Below are 25,373 nucleotides of genomic sequence, written 5' to 3' on the forward strand. Positions count from 1 at the left end.
CATCTGGTCACACTAACCACCAGCAGAAAGAGTGTAGTGCGGATACCAATAGCTGACTGAATTACTGCGGTGGCTGTATGCCAACCTAAAGTTGTCGACCTAATTTTGTAGTGTAGACAAGCCCCCAGTCTTTACTCTTTGAACTGTACAGTTCTGAGCACACTGTGCTAAATAAATAAATGTGGATTTTATGGCCAGTAGTCTCATAAATATGGGAAATCCTGTGAATGGTTTGGGCAACTCAACAAATGATGTGAAAGCTACAGAGAAGTCCAGTTGCGTTCTTTTAATAGGTTTGCTTTTGCCTGTTTATCAGTCGACAAATTACTTAAATCATTAGACTGGGCATCAGGAGATGTTTTAGTTCCTAGCTCTGCAACTGACTTCCTGGGAAACCTTGCACAAGTCGCTTAGTCTCAGTTCCTCCACATCTGTAAAATGGGGATAATACCTCCTTTGATTGTCTTGTCTGCTTAAGCAATAATTTAAGAAAATATCCTCATTTTTTGGCAAACATCTGCCTTGAAAAACAGTGTAAGCACCAAAGCAGAACAGTTATTGTGTGTTATGCTGTAGCATCGAAAGTAGCTAATTCTCGAGCTACAGTCCTTGCCACAGATAAAGCACAGGGTCAGAGGATGGCACACTAGTAGGACTTCAGCCACTTTAACCCCCAGGTGCAGCCTCTAGCGTAGCTGCATCTTCCCAGCTTGCGGTGTTGGTGCTGAAAGTTTTCAAATCCCTCTTGCAACTGTCCTTGAACCTGCACCTAGGTTGTCCCAGTGGCCTTGGAGCATCTGCAAGTTCTCTGTACAGGAGACCCTTTGGAATGTGTTCATCCAGTGAAGATAACAAAGCCAATGGAGACGTCTGTGTTGGAGTATAATGATTAGACTTGGCGATTTTGCTTTCTCAATTATTTTGGTGTGAGGAACGTTGGTTTCCTACTTGATACTTAGAACATGGCAAAGACAGCGGGTGTGGAAGATGTTTAGCTTTTTCTTATGACTACTTTAAGCGGTCCAGGTCTCACACCATTTTGCAGGGTGCTTAGAATGCACATTTAGTGGTCCCATATCTTGGTGTTCAATATTAATTTCCCATTATCCCACATACACTTGCTCAGCTGCCCAAATGTGGTGCCTGCCTTCCATATGTGAGAATTAACCTTTTCATCCTGAGAGAAGATATCTGATACAGTTGATCTCAGAAAGCAGAACTTGTGTACAACTTCTAGTGTGGTGCTAGCTATTAAAACTTCAGGTGCAGTCAACATATCTTGTGTCAGAATCATTGTCTTCTTTAGACTGTTGGTCAGTCCAAATTTATCATAAGCTAGTGCAAAGCTACAGTAGAACCTCAGAGTTACGAACACCTCAGGAATGCAGGTTGTTCAGAACTGAACAAAACATTATGGTTGTACACCTCTACCCCAATATAATGCTGTCCTTGGGAGCCAAAAAATCTTACCGCATTTTAGGTGAAACCACGTTATATCGAACTTGCTTTGATCCGCCAGAGTGTGCACCCCCACCCCCCTGGAGAGCTGCTTTACCGCGTTATATCCAAATTCGTATTATATCGGGTCGCATTATATTGGGGTAGAGGTGTACTTTCAAAAGTTTACAACTGAACATTGACTTAAGATGACTTTGAAAGTTTATTATGCAGAAGAAAATTGCTCCTTTTCCTTTATTTTATTTTTAGTAGTTTACGTTTAATACTGTACTGTATGTGGGTTTTTTTTTGGCTCTGCTGCTGCCTGATTGCCTATTTCCAAATGAAGTGTGTGGTTGACTGGTCAGTTCATGACTCTGGTGTTCGTAAATCTGAGGTTCTACTATATTCAAAGTTGCTGGAGCTCCTCTTCGCCATGTATGACAAGGACTCCATCATCAGCTAAAAGAAGTTCTCTTGTAAGCAGGTGTTTAATTTTTCTAGATATTGTAGAGTTTTCCATCTGATCTTGTATGGTGATGTACACCCTCAGTTTGCTAGATGAAAAAGCATGACAAAGCAGCAGAGAGAAGAATATACCAAAGAGTGTTGGTGCAAGAACACATCCCTGTTTGACACCACTGTAGATTTCAAAGCTATCAGAGTGATCACTATCAGACTGAACTGTAATGTTCATGTGATCAGACTGAGGAGGATTGGGGGGCAACCAATTCTCCCTAGCAAATAGAAAAGGCCCTTTCTGCTGGCTAGCACAAAAGCCTTGGTAAGATCTACAGATGGGGCTGGGAAAAGGACAGGAAAAGAGTAATGTTAGACATTATGATTAACTTTCACCCACCAAGCTAAAATGCATACATTGTTCCATGTAAGCAATTGCTTTAGTTGCAATGGAGATGTTATACAACTGTAAATGGGAAGAAATATGCCCCCCCCCCCAACTGTGAAAGAGGAGAGGAGATCCATGTGATCCATCTCTCAGTTAAGGGGAGGGGTGTGTATGCGTGCACGTGTGTGCCACAGAATGTGGCCGTACCATGGGTTCAGCCTGCAGCCAGTAGGATCTGCAATTTCAGTACCTCTTTATTTCAGCCTTTATTTATACCACCTACCTTAAAATATACCACTGGTCAGACTGTTGCAAAGAAATCATCGTTTGATGCCGGACCTCACAAACTAAGGGAGGTGGCAGTAGATTATTCAGATTTTGAATTAGATTTAAAGATAACCTGGCTATATCCTATACGGAGCAATATCACATTTGCATGAAGATGGACTAGATGACATAATGCAGTAAATCTCTCCTGATTTAAAAAAAAAAAAGGGCTCACGTGTTTTGTATTTTTATCTATCTCTGTGTATTCAAACTTAAAGAAAAAACAACAACCAGAGTCCTGTACATTTTGTCTTTACTATGTTGTTTGAGCCTTAAAAAAAATTGTTTTGAGGTTTTAATCTTACTTTGAGGATTTGTTTTCCCCTTCTATTTTAACCAGATCTTAGCTGCAACTGAAAATCGTGGGGATAGGGAAGGTGCACGGGAGTTGTTAAGTAGAATAATAAAGAAGAAAGATTGGTTCTCTCCATTTTTGGCTGTCCTGCGTGAAACTAAGCATGGAAACCTTGCAGATGAACTAAGTGGAAATGTACCAGGTAATTGTTATTTCACTAGTTTAAATTATGACTTTTCACCAGCTTTGCTTTTTGTGCCTGTACTAAGTCTTTGGGTCCAATTCCAGAGTTCACTTCACTGGGACTACTTATTTAAGGATTACTCATATAAAGGTGTCAGGATAAGGCTCTTAATTTCTTACTTACTGACTGACTTTTAAACACATAACCAGACAAATGACAAATTTAATAAAGATTAACTACTTAAAAATTATGATTCAGTTGCATATTTTCCAGCCCACCTTTATTAACTTTGTTTTGAATACAGTATTTTTAAAATCCATATAATTTTCAGCACAAAGGCATTCTGAAAATTGTTTTTGATAAACACAAACTGACAGTTTCAGGTTTCTTGCACAACAGAAAGGTTTATGTCTTCCTAAGAACCCCTAGTTACCAATGCATGTACTCTTGAAGATCTCCTATATGGGTAAGACAATCAGAGGTCTCAGATGTTAAATACAATATAGTAAACAACAAATGACAAAATTGAGAGGGCTTTAGTGTTTCAGCTGCTATTAACTATTCATACTACCACAGAATGATCATCATGTTTTAGGATCATCCTTTCCAGATTGCTGACCAGGATTCTGCAACAGCTAAAAAAGAAGCAGCAGCTCAGATGTCTGTTCCAGGGTTTACATCGTACCCAGCATATGCTGGGACATTTTAGAAGTTTTTTGGGACTTCTAGAAGTTTAGTACCAGATTTGTTATGTCTCCTGTTTGGCCAGGAAGGTCCTGTTTTTTCATCAGTTTTCTGACCTGTCCCCTCATTTCAGCTTCAGCTTCCCAGTCTGAAGAGCTGAGGAGACACTGGCTCAGGGGGTTTGTCTTTAGTTAGCACATAGGGCTTCACCAAGGCTATGATTAGAATCTTCCAGGCCTCTAATGGGGCATCTCCCTACTAATAGCAGGAAGCAGCCAGATCCCCCTCTCAGCCCAGGGCAAGCAGCAGCTAGTATCAGGGACTAGTACCCAACCACAGTCCTCCACCCAGTGCAGGACAGGTTGCAAGCAGGGCAGAGCATCAAGGAGTCAACCCAGGTTGATGCCAGAGCCAGCTAGCAGCATATTTGTTCCTGTGTTCCTAAAATTCATTCCGTGCAGCAGCTTTGTCTGACTTAACTTCTAGTAATCAGGACACTTGCTGTTGTTTATGTAAACAATGTAATGCATATTCCTCAAATATGTAAATTATAGTATTAAGTTATTTGTGTACGAACTGCAGATTTCTGAACCTTCAGCTTTAACATTGCTCTGTGCAGGGTAAAAAGTTGAAAATTTAGTGCACTGTTGAGGCCAGGTCTACACTACACACTTCGGTATAACTACATCACTCAATAGTGTGAAAAATCCACACCCTTGAGCGACGCTGTAACTCACCCACTAGACAGCACTATGTCAGCAGGAGAGCTTCTCCCGCCAACATACCTACCACCTCTCCCAGAGGTGGAGTTACTAAGCCAATGAGAGAGCTCTCTCCCATCGGCTTAGAGCACCTTCATCAGAAGCACTACAGCTGCATTGGTGCAGCTGCACAGTTGCAAGTTTATAGTGTAGACTGCCCTGAGTCATAGCGCTTTAATTCAGTAACCTGGGCTAATGCAGTCCTCAACAAGACATTACATAGAATAGTATGCAGCAAGTCCATCGTGCTGTTATCACCAGAAAGTTAATATTTTCCCATGTCAGGAATGTTGTATGCATGTAGGATATGGTGAGAGTGGATGATGGCCCCCCTGAGGGGGTTGACCTGCCCACCTTTTTGTATATGTCTCCACAATTGTAAGGACATCCAGCACTCTAAAAGGCCCTCTGTCATTGGTGTGTAGTCAAGAACATTGTAAGAAAAAGAGAGGTGGCAAAATTTTGTCTCTCTGTTCTCTGCTCCCAAATGACTTGTTAATGGAAAATGGCTTCTTGAAGTTGTATTCAGAAAAGGACAAAGTGTGGAAAAAAAACCTCAAAATAAGAGAAACTTAGTAATTCAATAATCTTGCAAAGCAAGGCCACTTTTTAAAAACAAAAATTTAAATAAATGAACAAACGTGGAAAACCCTGGAGTGCACCTTTCTCCAGTGTTTCTGTGTAGAGCATTCATATGTAATTTATCAAACTGCTTTGTTATCAATAATGAATATTCCAACTTTTATGCATCCGGTGTACCCACACTGAAAACTAAAAGTACCGCCAGGGTTCAGTCTAAAAGATGGATGGTCTTTTCATTTAAAAGAATGCAGAACAATGACAGAACATTGTTAAGCCAAAGCCTCTATTATGTTTTCTGGATTTATGGACCCACAGTATAACACAGGATGAATCCTGCTCGCCTTTGTGTCCATGCAACTCCATTAACTTCAGCAAGGATATACAAGTATAATGGAAAACAGAATCTGGGCTTTTATTTTATTTTCAGACCTAAATAGATCAAACATTTTTTGTTCCCCCCCGCCCCTAGAAATGGTGGCAGTAAGTATTATAAACACAGTGAGTCCAATTTTCCAGTGTAGGTATCTGAAGAGATCATCTAAATCCTATATTTTGACCCTCAGGTCAACACTTAGGACATTTATGCCCCTGTGTGCTGACTCAGACAAATGCAAATAGAGATTAGACTTTCTGTTTAGTTGTCAGTTGGAGAGTCGGCTGCACGTTTCAGTGAAAAGAGCTTGTTTTGTGATGCAGTTCAAATTGTATTACTTTTCTAGAAACAGAAAACAAAGAAAATGGGATCAAGCAGCGAGCTACTACAGATGAGGACGTGGAAGCTGAAGAGCTGTTGGCCTCTGAAGTAGGGGAGGAGCTGAAGCAGAGTGATGAAATGAATGATAGTCTGGCCAGTCAGAGCATTATATTAGGAACATCTTTTGAAGACACTTCTCTAGTTTCAGGTAATGTAATAATGGGTACTTTGTTTCAGCATGTCACATGACAATGCAAAACTTCAGGAATTAGTAGTAGCTGAAACCAAGATCTGTAAAATATCAGAGAGAGATTTGTTTCAAGTAAGCTTTCTGCAGGCTGGAAATTTCAGTTGACTGAATGTATGCTATTAGCAATGCTAAGGGCATAAGTGAAAAGGAGAAAGTACTCTCTGGTGGAAGTGGTAAATTCCCACCCTACTCCCCACTGCATATTTACAGTAATATAAACAACTGCTTATCCACTTTGGGCCAAATTCTGCAGCCTTTGTTCTGGTCCTTAGGTAAAACTGTCACTTGAATTCAATGAGAGATGCAGTGGGCTAAGGCATGACTAAAAACTGCCACACTTGAACTGATTAAACACAACTGGAGAAAAATCTCCCCTAAGGCATCAGCAGGGGGTCAAGGAGCCATCTTGCTGGCACAAGACAGAATGGCTCGGGGGACCTGTGCCAAAGCAATCTGCAGCACTCCTACCTGCTGTTCCCATGGAGCAGCGGTCACTCCTATGGAACCAGTGTAGGTTTATAGTGAACATATAGGATTTGCTACTTTAGCATGGCTTTCGTGATTTGCTCACGTTTGATAAAAAGAGCATCAGTATTGTCTTCCTCCTGTTTGTAATAAAATATTTTAAAACTATTTGAAAACCAGTGTTAAGATGTTGTTTGAATAAATGTATAATTCTCATATAGGTTCAACAATTATCACAGATTTCAGGTTAAATCAGCCCAGGTCTACATTAGAAAAGGTTTGCTTGGATAGTTATACTACTATAACTATACTGGAAAACCATCCTGATGTAGAGGCAGCTTATACTGGCAAAAGCACTTTTATGATAGTATAATTGTGTCTCCACTAGGGCTTTTGGCAGTAATTGTCTAATAGCTTTTTAAGGGCAAATGTTTTCTTTACACCAAAAACAATATAATCAAACTTCACTTATTAGATGTACAAACACAGAATCAAAAATAAGATTTTTAATTACTTATATTCCCATTGTTTATGTGAATTCATTTTTGAAAAATGTGCCTTGAACCATAAATAGCAGCAGTACAGGTCCATATGGGATCCGATGATTCAAACGTATGTTTATGATCTTGGAAGACCTTCACATCTGTTACAGGTTCAGATAGAGCCCATGTTGATAGTAATGATAATGGTCAAGATAAATCCTGCCTGCTTTGCTCCATATGTGCTGATCCAAACAGGGATTTTAATGGAGCTTCTCAAATGAGTAAGGCAAAGTAGGATTTGGCTCTGAAAACTGTAACCCTTGGACAAGGGTAACAAGAGAGCTCCATTGGCCTGGAGCTGCGAACCGCGGAATGGAGCTGCGAACCGCGGCCACTGGGAGCTGTGATCGGCCGAACCTGCGGAACGTGGCAGGTACACAAACCGGCTCGGCCCGCCAGGGGCTTTCCCTGCACAAGCGGCAGAACAATTTTGGGAACCACTGATATAAACAATATATCACAAAGTGTTTGTTTTAAAGTAACTGGTAGATTGATACCTACATAAAAAACATGCCAAGTACTGAACTGATCAGACTGAACTCCCTTTCACTCTTAGGGTATGTCTACACTGGAAACTTCAAAGTGCTGCTATGGGAATGCTCCCACGGCAGCACTTTGAAGTGCGAGCGTGGTCACGTGCGAGCTCTCTCCCAGCGCTCCTGGTAATCCACCTCCACGAGTGATTTAGTTCCGAGCGCTGGGAGCAGCGGAGCCTGTCTACACTAGCGCTTTAAAGTTAAAAAATCACCCCCCTGAGCCAGCAAGTTAGAGCGCTATAAAAGGTAAGTGTGAACACGCCCTAAGTAAGGGTCTTTCCAGAACAGGGCCCAGACACAATGATATTCCCTGAGCCTGGTTATGTTTCCATGCAGAGTTAGCCTCGGCTCTTTTCTGGGTGTTGCCCCTAACCTCCCTTCCATCCACACAACATCCGCTCATTTTAGTGGTGATTTTAATCTGGGCTATCTGACCCAGATGAAGGTGTGGGTTAGAGCCTGGGTTTTGCTTTCACTCGGGCTGGTAAACCACCCACTTCGCAGTGAGGACACCGGCTGAATCACTTGCGTGATGATAGTTTTCCAGTGTCTGCTCTTGGTTCCTTCCCATGTTCCCAGAAAGACAGACAAATTCTCCCATAATTAATTGGGAAAGAATCATAGAGCAGCTCTGTTTAGTGCAGCACAGAGAACATGAGATGTGCCCCCAGAAGTCCTCGTGACTCACGCCTGGTGAGTGCAGCACCTGTCATGACCCACTACTTAGGGCTTTGCATTGTAGCATCTCTCACCCAGTCTCCTTAAAAACAATTTCAGTTTTATTTGACATGATCTATTTTCCATACAGTTATGTTGATTGACATTAATTATGCTATAGGAAGATAATAGAGAAGTAGCTACTGTACCCTGTTTTCCACCTCGCCTTCCTCTCCACACACAGATTGGAGCCTATAGATTTAAGTTTTGCACTATGGGCCAGATTTTCAAAAGTGCTTTGCACCCAGCTGCTCCCATTGTGACATATGGCCATTGATTGTTGAGCTCTTTTGAAAATCCAACCTTACATTTGAGTTCACTATAAATTGATTCCACTGCATTCATTTTAAAAAGGAAGGTTTCAAATATGTCTTACAAATGATTCTCTGATTCCCTCATGTTAGAAACGCCTCACATTTTTTAAATATTGCAGTCCAGCTAATTAGGTTTACAAGATTGTTTACATTTTCATTCCAATACTTTCTCCATTATGTATGTCCATGTGTTCCACGTTTTAGGTGTATTTACCAGTATAATGCAGCACGGGGGTGTGTGTGATCTTTTCCATTTTATCAAAAGCACAAGAGGACTTATTCTCTACTGTCTTGCACTACATGTGCAATCATTTCTGTCTGTGCAAAGTGGGTGTAAAAAGCTATGTAAGGAGCAGTGAAGTGTAGGGCACAATGAGCACTCCGAGGGAAGGATAACAGTTGAAATATCAGCCTCTTTGTTTTGATCATTTAGGGAAGGTATACTTTTTTTTTTTAAAGTAATTTATGAAAATGACCACAATTTTAAAATAGAGAATGTTACTCTTCTTTCACCTGAAAAACCCTCTTTCATTTTGGAAAATGAGTTCTCTTTCATTTCTCTTCTAATGGATTCTCTTGAGGGAAGGTTTTATACTGTAGCTTGCAATTTAAATGTTAGCACAGAGAATATATTTACTTTTTTTTTTTTTAGGGCCAGATTTTGTTGCTGCCCTTAGGGTTGTGCCAGAAAACCTACACCCATAGTGGAGCAGCTGATCTCTTCACTGGGAATGGCGAACCTTTCTTGTCCGGTCACTAATTAGAAGTTAGACCAGATTATAGTGGCCATTTTGAATGCCTGCATGCAGTGGTTGGTAGATTCACTCCAGGCCCCAGTGACAGGTGTTCACGTCACAAAGCAGCCATCAGTGCTTGTGCCCTTGATGATGGTCTCATCAGAGAGGACAAATCAAGAGTAGATATTGATGGTGGCTCTCCAGGACAAAGTTAAAGACTGCCCTGCAGTTGCCTTTATTTTACTTGTTCTGAGGATTAATTTCTGGTAATCAGCCATCTTTCAAGGGCACTAAAACTTGCTTAAAAGAGAGCAAGACCAAGCTGTCATATAGTCCCTGGCCTGGGACATGCTGACCATGAAGCAGATTACTTCTCCCCCTCACCAGTACGCTTGTATCATATATTTTAAAAGTACCATTCTCAGAAGCAAGTGTAACTTCTCTTTATCCAGGAAGTGCTAGATCTCTTTTTTTTTTAACAGAAGCTTTTATTATTAATGATCATTTTGTTATGTGGATTATTTGTTGACTACACAGGACTCATGTATATGAGTAATAATGGATTATTCATTGAAAACCTACTAATAGGTAGTATTGGCCAACTGTTCTACTGCCTTGCATCTTGTGTAGTCATTTAAACCTGTGCAAAGTAGATGCACCCACTGCTCTCTGAACTTGGTAGTTTTCTACACTTGTTTTGCTCTCACTTTGCACAGGTGGAAATAGCATAAATAAGATGCAAGACAGTAGGGAATCAGATTATGTGGCCAAGATGCTTCAGAAAAGTTTTTCATCCGTTTAGACACCAAAATAGTTGAGCCTTTTTGAAAATCTGACCATACTGTCAAGCTTATAATTTAATTCTGCCATATCGTTGTCCTCCAGCAGAGGGCGTGCTAAACATTGAAATGAGTCTGTCATACCAGAGATTTTCATTGTAGTGTTCAAGTCTTCTCGCAGGTATAACATAATTGTCACTTTCTAGTTTTATTTGGAAATTGTTTAGTGAGTTAAATGTTACCCCATTACCGTTAAACTATATGAAAAGACTTTTTTTAGTTGTGCTTCTTAAAAGGCACCAATGTAAAAGTCACTTCTGGCTGATTTTGTTTTTTGTTTTTTGCTTGTGTGTTTTTAAATCTACTATAATAATACTATAAATAATACCTAAGATTACATTGGGTGAAAAAGAGTATAAGGGAACATTTTTTTTTCCTTTTTTCAATTTTCATACTTTATTCATTTGGCAGCACGTGGTGTATAGTCGTTTTCACTTTTTTTTCCTTTTATAGCTATTGTTAGTCAGTGTCCCTACTCTTTCATGCAGAAACAGATAGCTATGAAATATGATTGTTAAAATAAAAAAAAAAGGCTAGGGGATTCAGGGGCATGTGTAGTATCAAACTGTGTTAAACACAGTTTCAGAAACTTAGATTTCATGTTGAAGGAGTCTCTTTCACATTTTTTTGGAGAAAATACACTTGCCTTAACAAGTTGTAGTGTGATTACAACCACAAAGTACATTTAATTGCTAAGGCCCTGATCCTGCAAACACTTGAGCACATGCCTCTATTAGAGTAGCAACAACATTATTTTCAAGAGTCAAGGAAAATGAGATGAACTATTAACAATCTTTGGTATAACTTGTATGCTATAACTGTAAGTCGGTGGTGTTGTGTGCTGTGCTTTAGCCATGTTTCACCTCAGAGGTAACCCAAGTGACATGGCCAGATATAAGTGTAGTCAATAGAGTGCTTTTGGACCCTGTGGAACAATACTGTGTAAGTATAAGATTTTCACTTAGTTTTTAGACTGAAATTTTAGGTTTAATATTAATAAAATGAAATTTTGTCTTAAGCTCTGTAGGAAAGGAGCCATGTCTTCATATATGCTTACATAACTGCAAGCACAGTGGGGCACCAGACTAGATTAGGGCCTCTGGGTGGTACTGTAATACAAATTGTAGATTTTTTTTAATTTTACTAAGTTCCAATCAGTACACCTGTAGAAGTCAATTAAAGGCAGTGGGGCTGTAGGGACAGAACTGACCTATATAGCCTTTCTGACTGGTAATAGTGATACCCAAGAAGGAAAGCTCATTTTGTCTCTTGGTACCTCATTATTTGCCGAGCTGGCAAGGAAAAGCAAATCCAGGTATTGAGTTTGTTAATAAGAGGCTTACAAGGCAAGTCTTATTGGAAGTTAGATTTGTCACAGTAAGCTTCTGTAACTTGTTAGTCCTTGCTGTTTTTATATTTATATATTTCAATAAGATAAACCCCAAGAAAAAAAATTAAGAAATCTGATAAGATACGTTGTGGCAGCTTTGGGAGCGCAGGGTACATATGTAAATGATTTTTATGACTGTCAGTTTTGAAAGTAATAAATTAGACCAGAAAGCGCTGGTGAACTTCCTGTACACTTCAAAGAAATTTGAGGTCCTAGCACATTCATGTTTAACTTCAACTTCCTGTATTCTGTTATTGTCTGGTTATGTCTGTAGCCTAAAGTGTCAAAATAAGTCTCCCAAGGAATCATTTTTTACTTCCACGGTGTGCAAGCCACAAAGTCTTTAGATTTATTGGGAGATGGACATCTCCACAGGCTACCACAGCAGTTCTTCCTCCAGTTCACACAAAGCTAAATGCTGGGCCTGGGTCTGGCCACTTTGGACTCTTAAAGCTGGAAAATTGCCCTATAGGGGTAGGCAAGCATTCCCCCAACAGTAGGGAATCCTCCTATGGCATAGCTGATTCTATTCTGTGCGCACCACAGCCTTGGTGTAGGGAGCAGGAAGAGAGTGTGCTGGGGCAGGAATGAATGCTTGGTTCTCCTCTAGACTGTCAGCCACCACAGCCTGTTGCTGCAGCTAACAACTTGGAGCGCCCCTCAGCTTTTTGGCATGCGTTTGTTGAAATACAGTGTTAGCTACAAGCACGCAGAGAAATAAAACATTTAGATTTATTGTTACTGTTATCTTTTACAGAGTCTGATGTCAGTTTGCCAGATGCAAGTGTCAGTTGCTTAAATGAAAGCTTGGGACACAGTAGCGCCACAAGTGGCGATTCAGGTACGATTTCTTTATATATTCTAGTAAGCGTGAAATAAGATGTTTGGGAGCAAGCACATGGAGTGTTCTGTACCAGGAACAACGGTGTTATTGTGAGCTCCAGCTTAGTCTGTAAGCTCTTCGGGGCAAGGACTCTATTTTCACAGTGGGATCCTGATTGGGGCCTCTGGGCTCTTCCATAATATAAATGCCTAACGATCTGCGACGTGCCATAAAGTAATTAATCACTTGCCTTTTCTGCAACTTCCGTCAAAGTAAAGTGTATCCTGGAAAAGAGAGTCAGTTTGTGCTCAGCCCCTGAGTTAGGCAGTGAGAGGGAACAAGTTTTAGCAGCCCTTTAACAGGTTGTTTTGAGGGATCTAAGGGCTAGGGACAAGATTTTTCAGGAGCAGCTGTGTGACTTTAGGAGAACAAGTTCCACTGAAAATTAGAGACTTGTGTTCCTAAATCACTTAGAGCCAGCTACACAAAGGTATTTAGGCACATACATCCAACATTTAGGTACCACTGACATTCACAAAATCACTGCTCAGCTGCCACCTACGTCCTCTAGGCACCTAAGTTTCCGCTAGTCATCATTTGGAAAGCTGATTGCTGACTCCACTCCACAGCTAGCCAGCTCCTCAGAGCCCTAGTCCCAGAGGACCCAAAGCAAGATTTTCAAACTAAGAGGGGGAATGCCTTGGGCAGGGACTTGAACCAACATTTCTCAGATCCCAGCTGAGTGCCCTAACCACCAGACTGTTGAGTATTCTGAGGGGTGGCTCTCTGTCTCTTGTTGAGACTGTTCCATTTAGTATAAATAACTAAATATTGATTGGGCCAGAGAGAGACTGATTCTGTAGCCCACTGATTAAGGCACTCACCTGAGAGGTGGGGAAGATAGGTTCAAGTCTCTGCTCAAGATCAGGCAGAGCAGAGATTTGAACTTGGGTCTCCTACATCCCAGTGCCCCACACACTTAGCTCTTGTGCATATGCACTCTCTCGCTCTCTCTTCTTTTGCACTCCCCCCCCCCAGATTTTTTTGTGAGAAAGGCCTCTGTTTTGAGGGCGGCATCAGCCTCTGGCCCATCGGTAAGGGACTTAAGGCCAGGATTAATAGGAATTAGGCACCTAAATAACTTTGAGGCTCTGGCCCCTAAGACCTGTCCCTTTCCTGTGCATTTCAGTTCTGGCTAGTTTAGATGGCTCCCTGCTCAGCTTGCTGGTTTCTGAGGATCACCTCCTTAGGTGCCTCACTCTCCCTATACAATACATGGCCTAAACACCTAACTCAGGGGCTGAGAATTTCACGAGGCAGCAGGGTGCCAATGCCTTAAGTATCTTTGTGAATCTGCCTATGCAGAGCTCTGTTGCCATTAAAGGGAAACCTTTTGTCTTCAGGGATCTAGCCCTAATAAAGATTGCCTCCGGCTCCCCTTTGTGTGGGGGCTGGGAACAATCTGGGTCTCCAAATATAACCAGCTGACACAATCTGTCTAATAAAGCCAACGTAAGGGGTTCATGAAACCAATATTAATATGAAACCTTCATATAGAGCCTGATCCAATAACAACTGAAGTCTATGAAAAGATTCTCATTGACTTCAGTGGGCATTGGGTCAGGCCATTGTGCTGTATATGTTCAAAATGTACAAACATTAATCACTCAGGGTATGGGATAAAAGGGGTTTAAAATTTTTTATTTATGTGTTAACTTGTTGAAGGTGAGCCCTGGGGTTCACCAGGACCAGTTAACACATGCTAAAATACAGCTTGCTCTGTCTACAGTAGGATTTTTAAAAGATGTTCATTAAAATATGTTTGCTAACACAATTCTTGATAAACTATGGTTTGTTTGTTTTTACTCATCTAGTAAATCTAGTGACGGCCAATATTAGAGCTAAGGAGAGAGAGAGAGTCCTCCTGCTAATGACAAAGTTTGGAATTTTAAATGTGTCAAGGGTGCTGTAATACTGTCATCAATGGTTTACTAATAGTGTTTTACTGTACTGTAGTTTTTGTCCTTAGGTTTGATGGCAGTTTGATATTCAAAGATCATTTTTCTTAAGAAAAAAAAAAAGAGGAGGTTAGGAAAAGGATGCAAAGTAAGGAATACTGATCGTGTGAGTAGACCCAGCACAGCAATTCATATGAGCCTTTCAGGGAAACAGCTAACTGGGAGAAAAGGACATAGCATAAAGGACATTCTTTAAAAAGAAAAATTAAATCTATATGTTTATCAAAAGAGAGGAAAAAAGATACAGAAGAAAGAGAAGTATTTTCCTAAAGCGGTTAGGTTAGTTTAAGGATTTCAAGACCTTGAAAGTTACCAAACAGACAGGTGATACAGTGCTAGTTTCAATATGATTAATCTATTGGATTTAGCCAAGCAGAAAGCAAACAAATGCACTTCCTCAAAACGGAGCAGTAGTAGTTAGATGACTACTGCCAAGCACTCTCTGGTGTGAATTTTCCTTTGTTCAGATAGTACTGCACTCAGACTAAAAGATAAAACAAGCGAAAAACACTTAGAAATGGAACCCGGATGTTTCCATCAGCAGTCTTTTCTCAAGGTTCATTAAATTCTGTTAGTTTAGTTTTATTTAATGGAATCAGATACAAAAAATGGGACACATTATACACAAAATAAGTAACAGTGACGTTAAAAGCCCTGCAATTCTTCATCTAGTGATCTCATCAGACAATGAGCGCGGGGGTTGGGGTTTGTTTTTTGTCTAGTGAAATAGTGTCTTTATCTTTGCTGTGGAATGTAAGCACTTTGAGAACATATATAGAGAGTTCTATAAAAATATGATTGAAAATAAAATAAATCTTAAATGTATATACAATAGTGTAGAAATAAGTTCTGCCTTTTAAAATGCAGTAAGTTAATACACATCAACTCAGGGCTTGATCCTGTTCCTGCTGTCTTTGTGCTGTGAGATTAGCATTGAGCCCATAATGTCACTCAGATTATGTCTACACTGCAAACTGAGGTGTGGTTGCACCATATTTGCATTTCTAGCCCTTGCGGCTGCATCTACTCTACTCTTTTCAGCCATGCTTTCATAGATATGCCTGCCTGTGCTGCAGTCACACCTCAGATTGCACTATAGACATACCCTTGGGAGGCAAGTGAAGATGGGATTGTAGCATGGGGAAGCATACCTGTGCTAGCTTTAATCTAGCTAGCATGGGTAACAGCAGTGAAGGCATGGCAGTGATGTAATTCATGTTGGATTGTACATATCAGTGAAAGTTAGGAGTATTTCAGGAGACATAGATTTCCAGAATCTTGATGACTTATTATGGACCAAATCCTTGGTCCCGCACAAAGCCCAAATAAATGGGATATGGAGGGGGGGGCGGGATTCTGTGGCAGATGACTAAATACAGAGCAGCAGTAGGGCTATACAAAGGCTACTACCACCCCTGGGCTGCCTTTAGCGTCTCCCTCCTCACACAGTGGTTTTGGTGGTGGATTCTCAATTTGTGGATCATGCACCAAAAACCATTGCTTCATGCTTAAACAGACACAGTCCTCAGAGAGCCCTGTGGTATGTAGAGATTGTTTCCTTTAACATCCATCAATAGAACTATACTAGCTCACAGCATTCAAGGACTTACTTCCACTGCCCCTACTCGTGTTGGAGGATTTGGCTCTATAGGTGTTAAGTAATAAATTAACACATATAACTAGCTTTGCCTATTTCCTGATTATGTTTATTCTGAACAAGCCTCTGACTGGGCTGCTTTTCAAACCAGGAAGTTCCTTAGATGAATTAAAGTAAAACTTTTGGACATGTCCAGTTATCTACACCAGATTTTTCTGTTACTATAAGGGAAATTGTTCAGATTTGCACAAGACAAAAGCAGTTATGTGGAGAGGCCTTCATTTTACTCAGAAAACATATGTCATATTTAAATTTGTATTATATTTAAACTTTTCTCATGTTATTTGTAGAATTTGCTGGTGATTTCCTTTGTTTGACCATTGTATTTTTCCATCCTCTTAGATGAGGACAATATGGACAAAAGAGCTTCCCCTGAACCAGAGCTGATTCTCAGAGATTACCAGATGGAGGTTGCGAAACCAGCACTGAATGGGGAGAACGTTATAATATGTCTCCCTACAGGCAGTGGTAAAACCAGAGTGGCTGTTTACATTACCAAAGAGCATTTGGATAAGAAGAAAAGAGCATCAGAGCCTGGAAAAGTTATAGTACTTGTGAATAAGGTAGCCTGTGCCATTATCACAGGAATAGCAGATTAAAGCTTTTTGCATTATCAGAAATGTGGGGCTGGAAGGGACCTCGAGAAATCATCTAGTCCAGTCCCTGAGCTGGGGCAGGGCCGTGTATACCATGTTAATATTGATCTTTTAAATTAAGCACAAATCATTATGCCAATAAACTCTTTGAATCAAGCTATGTTTAAGAGGGCACTGATCCAGATTCTGATCTCCATTATGCTGGTGTAAATCCAAAGGACTCCCATTTACATCAGTACAACTGAGAAGCTAATCTGCCCTATCAATTATATAGAGGAAAAAACTACCATTATCTGTTACTAAGAACAGTTTAGATGAAAACTGAAAATATTATTGAAAAAAAATCAAAATGTATGTTTCATTATTAGGATATTTTTATACCTGAGTTTGATAATGAAGGCCATCTGCTGGGTTTCACTTTTCTTTGTAGCAATTTTTAGCCAGTTTTTCTGAGTGGTTCTGTTGAGGAAGAACAAGTTTAAGTTTACAGCACTGCAATGGAATGTATAAATTAAAACTGTTTTCACTGAAATTTTAAAATACTGTACAAATATTTCTATTCCCATTAGAATTGTGTAAATAAACAAAAAAGTATAGCCTATGCCCTTAACTTAAAAAATATTTAAATTGTCCGTGTGTCTTTAAGTTCTAAATATTTGTTAAAATATTTCTCTAGAGTTTAATAAACATATCTGTATTAAAAATTTTGGTGGATAGATTTTTTACCACATTATTACGGGCTTGGGGTGGGGGACATGCCCCTAAATAACTAATTAATGAAACCTTTAGAAGATTTTTCATTCTTGATGTAAAAATCCAGTAAACCCACTCTCATAAAAATTAAGTACCGTCCTTAGTACAGTACTTTGCCATTGGGCATTTTCCGCTGTCTCTGTAGCACAAAATACCCAAGGTCTATAGTATTATAGGCATTAATAATTCTGTCTAGATTGGGGTATATTCTCCTCACAGTGCATGTACTCTATATTCCATTAACGCCAATGGGTAGTTTGTGTGCTTAGAGAAGACATTTACCCCAAAATATGTAATAAAGGTATGGGTGTAGCCGGTGCGACAAGCTCATATAAAAGGGCAGGGGATACTGTTATAGAATAAATACTGGTTTACACAGAATGGAAGTTTGTTAGCTAACAATCATTCGATGTATGAGATGCGTTTAATAGAATTAATTTTGCGTGTCTTGTGTACTTCAAATTCTTCTCTGGAAACTTTTATTCAGGTACCATTAGTGGAGCAGCATTTCAGAAAAGAGTTCAATCCATTCCTAAAGCATTGGTATCGGGTTACTGGATTAAGCGGTGATTCTCAGCTGAAAATCTCCTTTCCTGAAGTTGTAAGAAAGAATGATGTCATTATCAGTACTGCCCAGATCCTTGAGAATTCACTGCTGAATGCAACCACAGAAGATGATGAAGAAGGTGTCCAGTTATCAGGCAAGTTTTTCACCCTAGATTTTCTTTGGGGGACTTAACGTGTGGTCTCTCTCCGGAAAGTGTCATTGTGAAAAAGGCATGGTTGGGTTCCATGCTCGTTTCTCACTGCTGTTTTTCTAATTGTTAGCCTCACAAACTCAACCTGGACTGTGAGAGTCAAGGTGAATTCTTGCCCTCTTGTGCACCATCACCAGGAATAAAAATTTTGGCAGCCAAATTAGACAGAGTGATACCTTTGCATCTCCATTCCCTTCATTATGTTTGCCAAAGTGAACTGACTGGAATCTAGTAAACAATTCTGTGGATGATGCAAAAGGGAATAGGATCCATCTGATGCAATCTTAGCTGTGTTAATCCAATAGCAATGATGGACAAAAAAGCAGTAAGAACTTTATTTTAGTTAAGTAGATATGACTGAATACACAGAATAGGAATCATTTTGTTAAGTAGTAAGATATCATTTTTACAGAGTCACTTTTCCAAGCTGAATTGTACTTGAGTCCTTAGCTGTTATATTCCTTTACACACACACACACACACACACACACACACACACACACACACACACACACACACACGAAATGGGATTGCTCAACAGAAATGGGATTGCTCAACATCACAACTCTGTGAGGTAGGCAACTAAAACAATATCCCATTGTTGGAGAAACTAAGGTCCACAGAAGTTAAACTACTTGCCAAATTAATATAGGGATATGTGTGGGGAATGGGAAGGAATTCTTCTATTTCCCAGCAATAGACCAGCAGTGGAGCTACAGCGTGTGCACCTGACTCCATTGACTTCAGTGGGGCCACGATTTCACCCAAGCTGTGGATCCTGCCACGTGTAGTCTCCAAATCATGTGTCCCATTTCCATAGCGGAAGTGCACCTATTCTGGTAGGCTAGGCCCCTCTGAATAACAACAGTAATGCCCTCCAAAATATACAGGTTTCAAGTGGAAGGGCAAAATAGGTGTTATAAGAATCCAATTCAGGAGACTCTGAGAACCTGCTGGTACTATAGCAATAGTCCTGCAATACTTTGGGACAGTTTTACTTTGTGTAATGGCCCATCCACTCCCAAAACCAGACTCCAACGAGAGACTGCTGAATTGGAATTAGTTTGCAAATTGGACACCATCAAATTAGGCTTGAATAAAGACTGGGAGTGGATGGGCCATTACACAAAGTAAAACTATTTCCCCATGTTTATTTCCCGCCCCCTACAGTTCCTCACATCTCCTTGTCAATTGCTAGAAATGGGCCATTTTCATTACCACTACAAACAGTTCTTTTTCTCTCCTGCTGATAATAGCTCACCTTAACTGATCACTCTCCTTATAGTATGTATGGTAACACCCATGGTTTCATGTTCTCTGTGTGTATATATATATATCTTACTACTGTATTTTCCACTACATGCATCCGATGAAGTGGGCTGTAGCCCACAAAAGCTTATGCTCAAATAAATTTGTTAGTCTCTAAGGTGCCACAAGTACTCCTGTTCTTTTTAATTATCCTCAGTGTCCCCAATTACAAGACACTGGTGATGATACAGTGACTTAACATTTCTGTATTCTTTCCAGTGGCTTTTGTGTATCTCTTCTATATATAGCTTTCCCTAGTCCCCATCTTTTTTCCTTTTTTCTTTCTTTTTTAAGGGAAAAAACCTCTGTCTACTTAGACCAGTGGTCCCCAACCTTTTTGTGGTCAGTAGCACATTCATGTTTTCAGAAGAGTGTGGCGGGCGCCAACAATTTTTTTCAAGGCTTATTTTGTATTTGTACATTAAATAATGCAAAAAACATCATATTTAATACTACATAATATATGAATCCATAGGCTAAAAAAGGGTAATTTTGCATGTAAAAGGTATTAATTAAATTATTCAGCAATTACTCTTTCACCTTACCATCTGAATTTGCTCTTTTTTATCTACCTGTAAGAAAAATTAAGGAGTTTTTACAAAATAAATATCATAAACAGTTTTCATCTTATTTATTTTAAAAAAGTAAAACATTGTTGAACTGCTGGTCCAAATATATTTATTATTCTTACTTGAACATAGAATGAAGCCTGCAGCCCCGGAGTTCTCTGTCCCCAGCAGGCACGGGGCTCCGGCTTCTCTCCCCTGCTGGGCACTAGGCGGGCACACATCAATGCCCCGGCGGGCACCATGGCGCCCGCAGGCACCGTGTTAGGGACCACTGACTTAGACTGTGAGCTTCTTGGGCAAAGCCATCCATTCCTGAATGTCTGGAAAGCATTTAACACATCAGAGGTGCTCCCATACATAAATAATAAAGCACACTTTGTTGAACACACGGTTAAAAAAGTGTGTTTCTGGGGTCCATTCTTGCAACAACAAAAGGCAGTTTATATAATGTAAAAAAATATTGTGCACTTTAATAGTGCAGTTTCAAACAGATTTCAAAGTACATTGCAATACATACACATACATAAACACAACCCTCCAGGGATATTGCATGAAATATACTTTCTTTTAAAGCAGATACATTTTAGATCCCAAACAGATTTACAGGGTTCCTCTTTATTAGTGGCAAGGTATCCTTTGTTATAAGAGGACTGATTTACTCCAGTACTGCAGTCAAAGGAAATCTTAACCATTTTGTACTGGGTGTGTTTTCCAGACTTTTCTCTCATTGTTATTGATGAATGCCATCACACCCAGAAGGAGGCCGTCTATAACAATATAATGCGACGTTATTTAAAAGAAAAGATGAAAAACAATAGATTCAGAAAAGAAAACAAACCCCTGATTCCACAGCCTCAGATCCTGGGACTAACTGCTTCACCTGGTGTAGGAGGGGCAAGAACTCCTCAGAAAGCTGAAGAACATATTCTGAAAGTAAGGAGCCCTTAAAGTTGCAAATCACCAAGAGAATATTATCTTATTCAAGCAAAATTCCTATTGAAGTCAGTATTTTGCTGTAAATGAATCCCCTCATTTTTGGTGGGTACATAAGCCTGATTCTGTAAACCTTGTAAGTAAGTTGTCCCTTTGAAGTTAGTGAAATCATTTGCATGAGTAAGGATTTGCAGGATCTGGTAAATAGATAAGATTGGCTACACTTTATTATTAGAAACCTACAAATCCCATCAGTGCTCTGGAAGTTGAAGAGTACTCTCATGTCCTGCAGGAACATGTTGTTTATTAGATGTGTTTTTTAGAGCTGCTAACATTTTAGAGCTTCAACATTTTCAACATCTGTATTGAAAACTTAGTAAATATGTTTGGTTTTGGTTTAATTTTTTATGAAGAAATATTGCAATTCAGATTTCTAGACTCTTGCAAATAGATTGCTACTGCTGATGTAATATACCTTTTGTTTTGTACATTGATGAAGATATAAATGTTTCCCTTTTTCATCACTGAGATTAATATAATAGAAAATATTTTCTTACTGAAAACATCAAAAGTGAAACAATCTCTCAATCTGTGTAGTTAACAGGCAAATGTCTACATGTTTCATGTTCCAAAAAGGTCCAGGTCCAGCTCTTACTTTTATAATTACTCTCTGAAACCCAATTTCCTATATTCCGCTTTATTATCCTACATGCATCCAAAGTCTTTTTGATTTAGATTTTTCATGTCTAAATCTTGATGTACTTTTTTTTTTCTCATCTCAGATTCCCATTTTGCAATCTAAGCTGATAGTTACATTTGTTTGCTTTTTGTTCATCTTCAATTTACGATGTGGTTTGATTAGCTTATCTCAGATGCTTTTCCCACACTTCTTTACCTTTTGCAGACCTATATAGGATACATAGGATGTGCACACTGTCTTTTTAAGGAAGAACTTAAAATAGATCAGATACCATGTTAAAACATGTATATAAATAAAGAAGGCACAGTATGCTCATCCAACTGTTTATGTAGAATAACTCATAAAATATATGAAAAGTAAAACAAAAATCTTCCTTCTTCCAGATTTGTGCTAATCTTGATGCATCTAGACTCATGACTGTTGAAGAACATGCCTCCCAGCTGAAAGATCAGGTGAAGGAACCATATAAGAAGTTCGTGATTGCAGATGACAAAAGAAGGGTATGATGTTTTGTTTTTGTTTTGTTTTTTCAAAATCTAAGCAGTAAAGTACGTTCATCTTGAGAGAGGTGTTGATTGGAGTCAAGGTTTTTTAGGCCAACGCTATTGCCCTACAGGTTGATAGTGATCCACAGTATTTCTACTCATCCAACAATAAATGAACTCTTTAGAAAAAGAAACAAAATGTATATATGTTGAAATTAATGACACACTGTATTTCTGTAGACGAATATCAAGCTGAATGTAAAATTTTTCTTTCCTTTTCAAAAGGGCTTTGGGTTGCTCTTATATTTTTGAGATAACAGAAAGAATAGTATTTATGTGGGGTCATAGTTAAGTTTGTGTTGTGAGGAAATTTGCATTACTTTATACTCATTAGAAATGTATTACGTGAACAGTATAATATTTATGATTTCCTTAGCTATTCATTTCCTTGGCTTTAAGTGTTTAGATAAGCAAGTACCTTCAGCAATCTTAATTGTTTTCTGAAACAAATTTTTGTTTAAGGAATTTCCTGTAGACAATATTAAACTGAAAAGGTCAGTCCGTTTTTGTTGCTGGCAGAATAACTATTGTAAGTTTAATTACTTTTTATCCATATGCTTTTAGGATCCCTTCAGAGAGAAAATTACAGAAATCATGACAGAAATTCAAAATTATTGTCACCTTAACCCAACATTTGAATTTGGAACTCAGCCCTATGAACAGTGGGCGGTTAAAGAGGAGAAAAAAGGTATTAAAAATACTTTAACGTAAATGCATCATGACTTTGGACTTTGAGGGGTGTTTGAGCCATCTGTGTGGGCAGCCATACAAACAGACACAGATACAGATGTGTATATATATGTTCTGTTTTTAGCTGCAAAAGAAGAAAACCGTAAAGAACGTGTTTGTGCGGAGCATTTAAAGAAATATAATGATGCCCTGCAAATTAATGACACTATCCGAATGATTGATGCATACAACCACCTCAATAACTTCTATAAGGAGGAGAAAAGCAAGAAAACAACAGTAAATGAAGATGATGATGAACCAATAGCATCAAAACTAGATGAAACAGATACGTTTCTGATAAAGTTATTTTACGGTAAGCATGAAATATACGGTGATACTTAATCAAATCTGAAATCCATGCAGCTGACTAGTATACACTGCTGACATTGTAATATGTGATTTGCATTGGTACTTATTAGTTCATACACACTTCTATGGCAATCAGTTCTATAGAGTTTGTATGTCACAGTATACAGTATAAAATATATTAAACACCCTCTCAGCATCATATCATATTTTCATGTCTAATGGTATATAGTCCATTGTACAAAAGTGTATTCTCATATTCAAGATTTTGCATATTTCTGATACAAGCTCAGGAGATCATTTACTGCACGTTAACCAGAGTCTGTCAGGTACTTGATGTTTCTGGGGATTCATAATTGTGAGAAGCACCGTCTCTCATGTCTAGGTCACGGGTGTGAATCCAGTCTAGGCTGATGACTGAAACTTGTTGCTGTCAAATGGTTGTTTGATGGGCTATGTGAAGTTCTTCAAACATGATCATTAAATCCTCTGCCCTTCTTCTCAGGCTGCCAACAAGACCAGCTGTGACTGCTAATTGTAGGAGTGGTTCTGTCATGTGGATAGCTGTTTGGTAGTCTCGGCCTATTGCAACTAGACTAACATTTTTTAGTGCAATAAATAAGGCAAACTTATGCTTCTGATTTGTTAGGCTTTTTTAATTCAAACCCTGTGTGTGCCAAAAAAACCACACACCATATTTTTACTTTTCGTTCAGAGGAGAAAGTTCTGGTTATTGTTAATATAAATAACCATAGACCTCAATGGGAACAGGATCAGACCGATTGATAATTTGGACCAAATCCTAGTTGCCTTCTAGAATTTAGAAGTGTGTGTTAGGTTCTTTGTTGCTATAAATACAACCCCTCTGTGCCTCCACCACCACATATGCACACATCATAGAGAGCCAGGAAAAATAGCTTCCTAATAGAAATGGCTTTTTACTAAAGATAAAGCATACTGGAAACCTGGGGGATATTCTAAAGAGAAAGGGCCCCGTCAAATTAGGCCATGAAATTTAGGTTTTGTGAAACCACGCTGCAAAGCCAAACTTCTTATAAAGATTAATTGTAAAATATTTAATAGCATCTTAAATATGCCTGGTTCTTACGGAATATAGATAACATGTGTTATTGTAGGTAAGCCTCAAAGAGATAATAGGCACAACAGTCACAGTAGAAATGTTTGATATATATATTTTTTTCAACTTCCAATGGAGGAAGATTTATATTTAAAGGAAATCCCTTCAGATGTTTGCAGCCTGAACATGTCAACATCGGGTTAATACCTGAGAACTAGAAAGTTAAACGGCTCAGAAAGTAAAGCTTAGTAGACTAGCCTGTTTTTCATTGCTAAAAGTGAATGAAATATTGTTCCCTAATGAGGGAACAGTAAATTAAAAATCTATTCCATTGTATTACTGAAGGTGGCATTGGTGACACTGGGAAGGACATTTATTTTTACATTAATTTTTCTCTGTTTAAGACAGGGGATTGCCTATCGGAGGTGGTCCTTACTGTAGATTTCACTGTGTAATGGTTTTAACTAATTAGAGTGCCTAAAGAAACTTGTCGCACCTCCAATATTTGATTATATTCTAAGATCGTATTAATAAGTCTCATTCCCTAAAAAAAGCACATTATGTGTGATGGAATTCACTATATTCTCCTCCCATGCTGTGAAATGTAATGAACGTGTCTAAGGCCATTCAGCTGAAACTGTATTTTGCATTCCTCTGTAAGGCACTGAACGTATAATGTTTTTTTTCAGACAATAAGCCAAACCTGGTGCTTCTTACATGCAATGGAAATTGTCAGTGCAGGGCATCCTTACAAGGGTGCCTCAATGGGCCTGGCCTCTGTCCTCTCAAAGCCACCACCCCAAAAATGCACTCCAGTTGTAAGGTCCAATGTGTGTTAATGTAGGGATTTTGAATATAAAACCTGCCAACACTTCTCAAGCTGTTTGGTAGATTAGTATAAGGGCTAAAGTATTGTTTATACTTGAGATCCCAAAAATGTTGTAACGTAAAGTAGTTTGTAAAGTAAATTGCTTGTCCCAGCCCTTCATACTGTGGTGT

At 39.1% G+C, this 25,373-nt stretch overlaps 1 protein-coding gene across 3 annotated transcripts in view; it reads left to right on the top strand.

The window, feature by feature from the left end:
* Positions 1 to 25,373, top strand: part of IFIH1 (interferon induced with helicase C domain 1) — a 54,527-nt gene that overhangs the window by 19,852 nt on the left and 9,302 nt on the right. For all 3 annotated transcript variants that reach the window (XM_039495364.1, XM_039495363.1, XM_039495361.1), the window contains exons 2-10: positions 2,952 to 3,108; positions 5,837 to 6,019; positions 12,359 to 12,442; positions 16,442 to 16,662; positions 17,936 to 18,149; positions 20,799 to 21,016; positions 22,100 to 22,216; positions 22,826 to 22,949; positions 23,076 to 23,303. In XM_039495364.1, the coding sequence (XP_039351298.1) occupies positions 5,950 to 6,019; positions 12,359 to 12,442; positions 16,442 to 16,662; positions 17,936 to 18,149; positions 20,799 to 21,016; positions 22,100 to 22,216; positions 22,826 to 22,949; positions 23,076 to 23,303 (1,276 nt within the window). In that variant the 5' untranslated portion in view covers positions 2,952 to 3,108; positions 5,837 to 5,949. The remainder of the gene's footprint in view (positions 1 to 2,951; positions 3,109 to 5,836; positions 6,020 to 12,358; positions 12,443 to 16,441; positions 16,663 to 17,935; positions 18,150 to 20,798; positions 21,017 to 22,099; positions 22,217 to 22,825; positions 22,950 to 23,075; positions 23,304 to 25,373) is intronic.

Source organism: Mauremys reevesii, linkage group 11 (genome assembly GCF_016161935.1).
Source record: "Mauremys reevesii isolate NIE-2019 linkage group 11, ASM1616193v1, whole genome shotgun sequence".
NCBI classification, from domain to species: domain Eukaryota; kingdom Metazoa; phylum Chordata; order Testudines; family Geoemydidae; genus Mauremys; species Mauremys reevesii.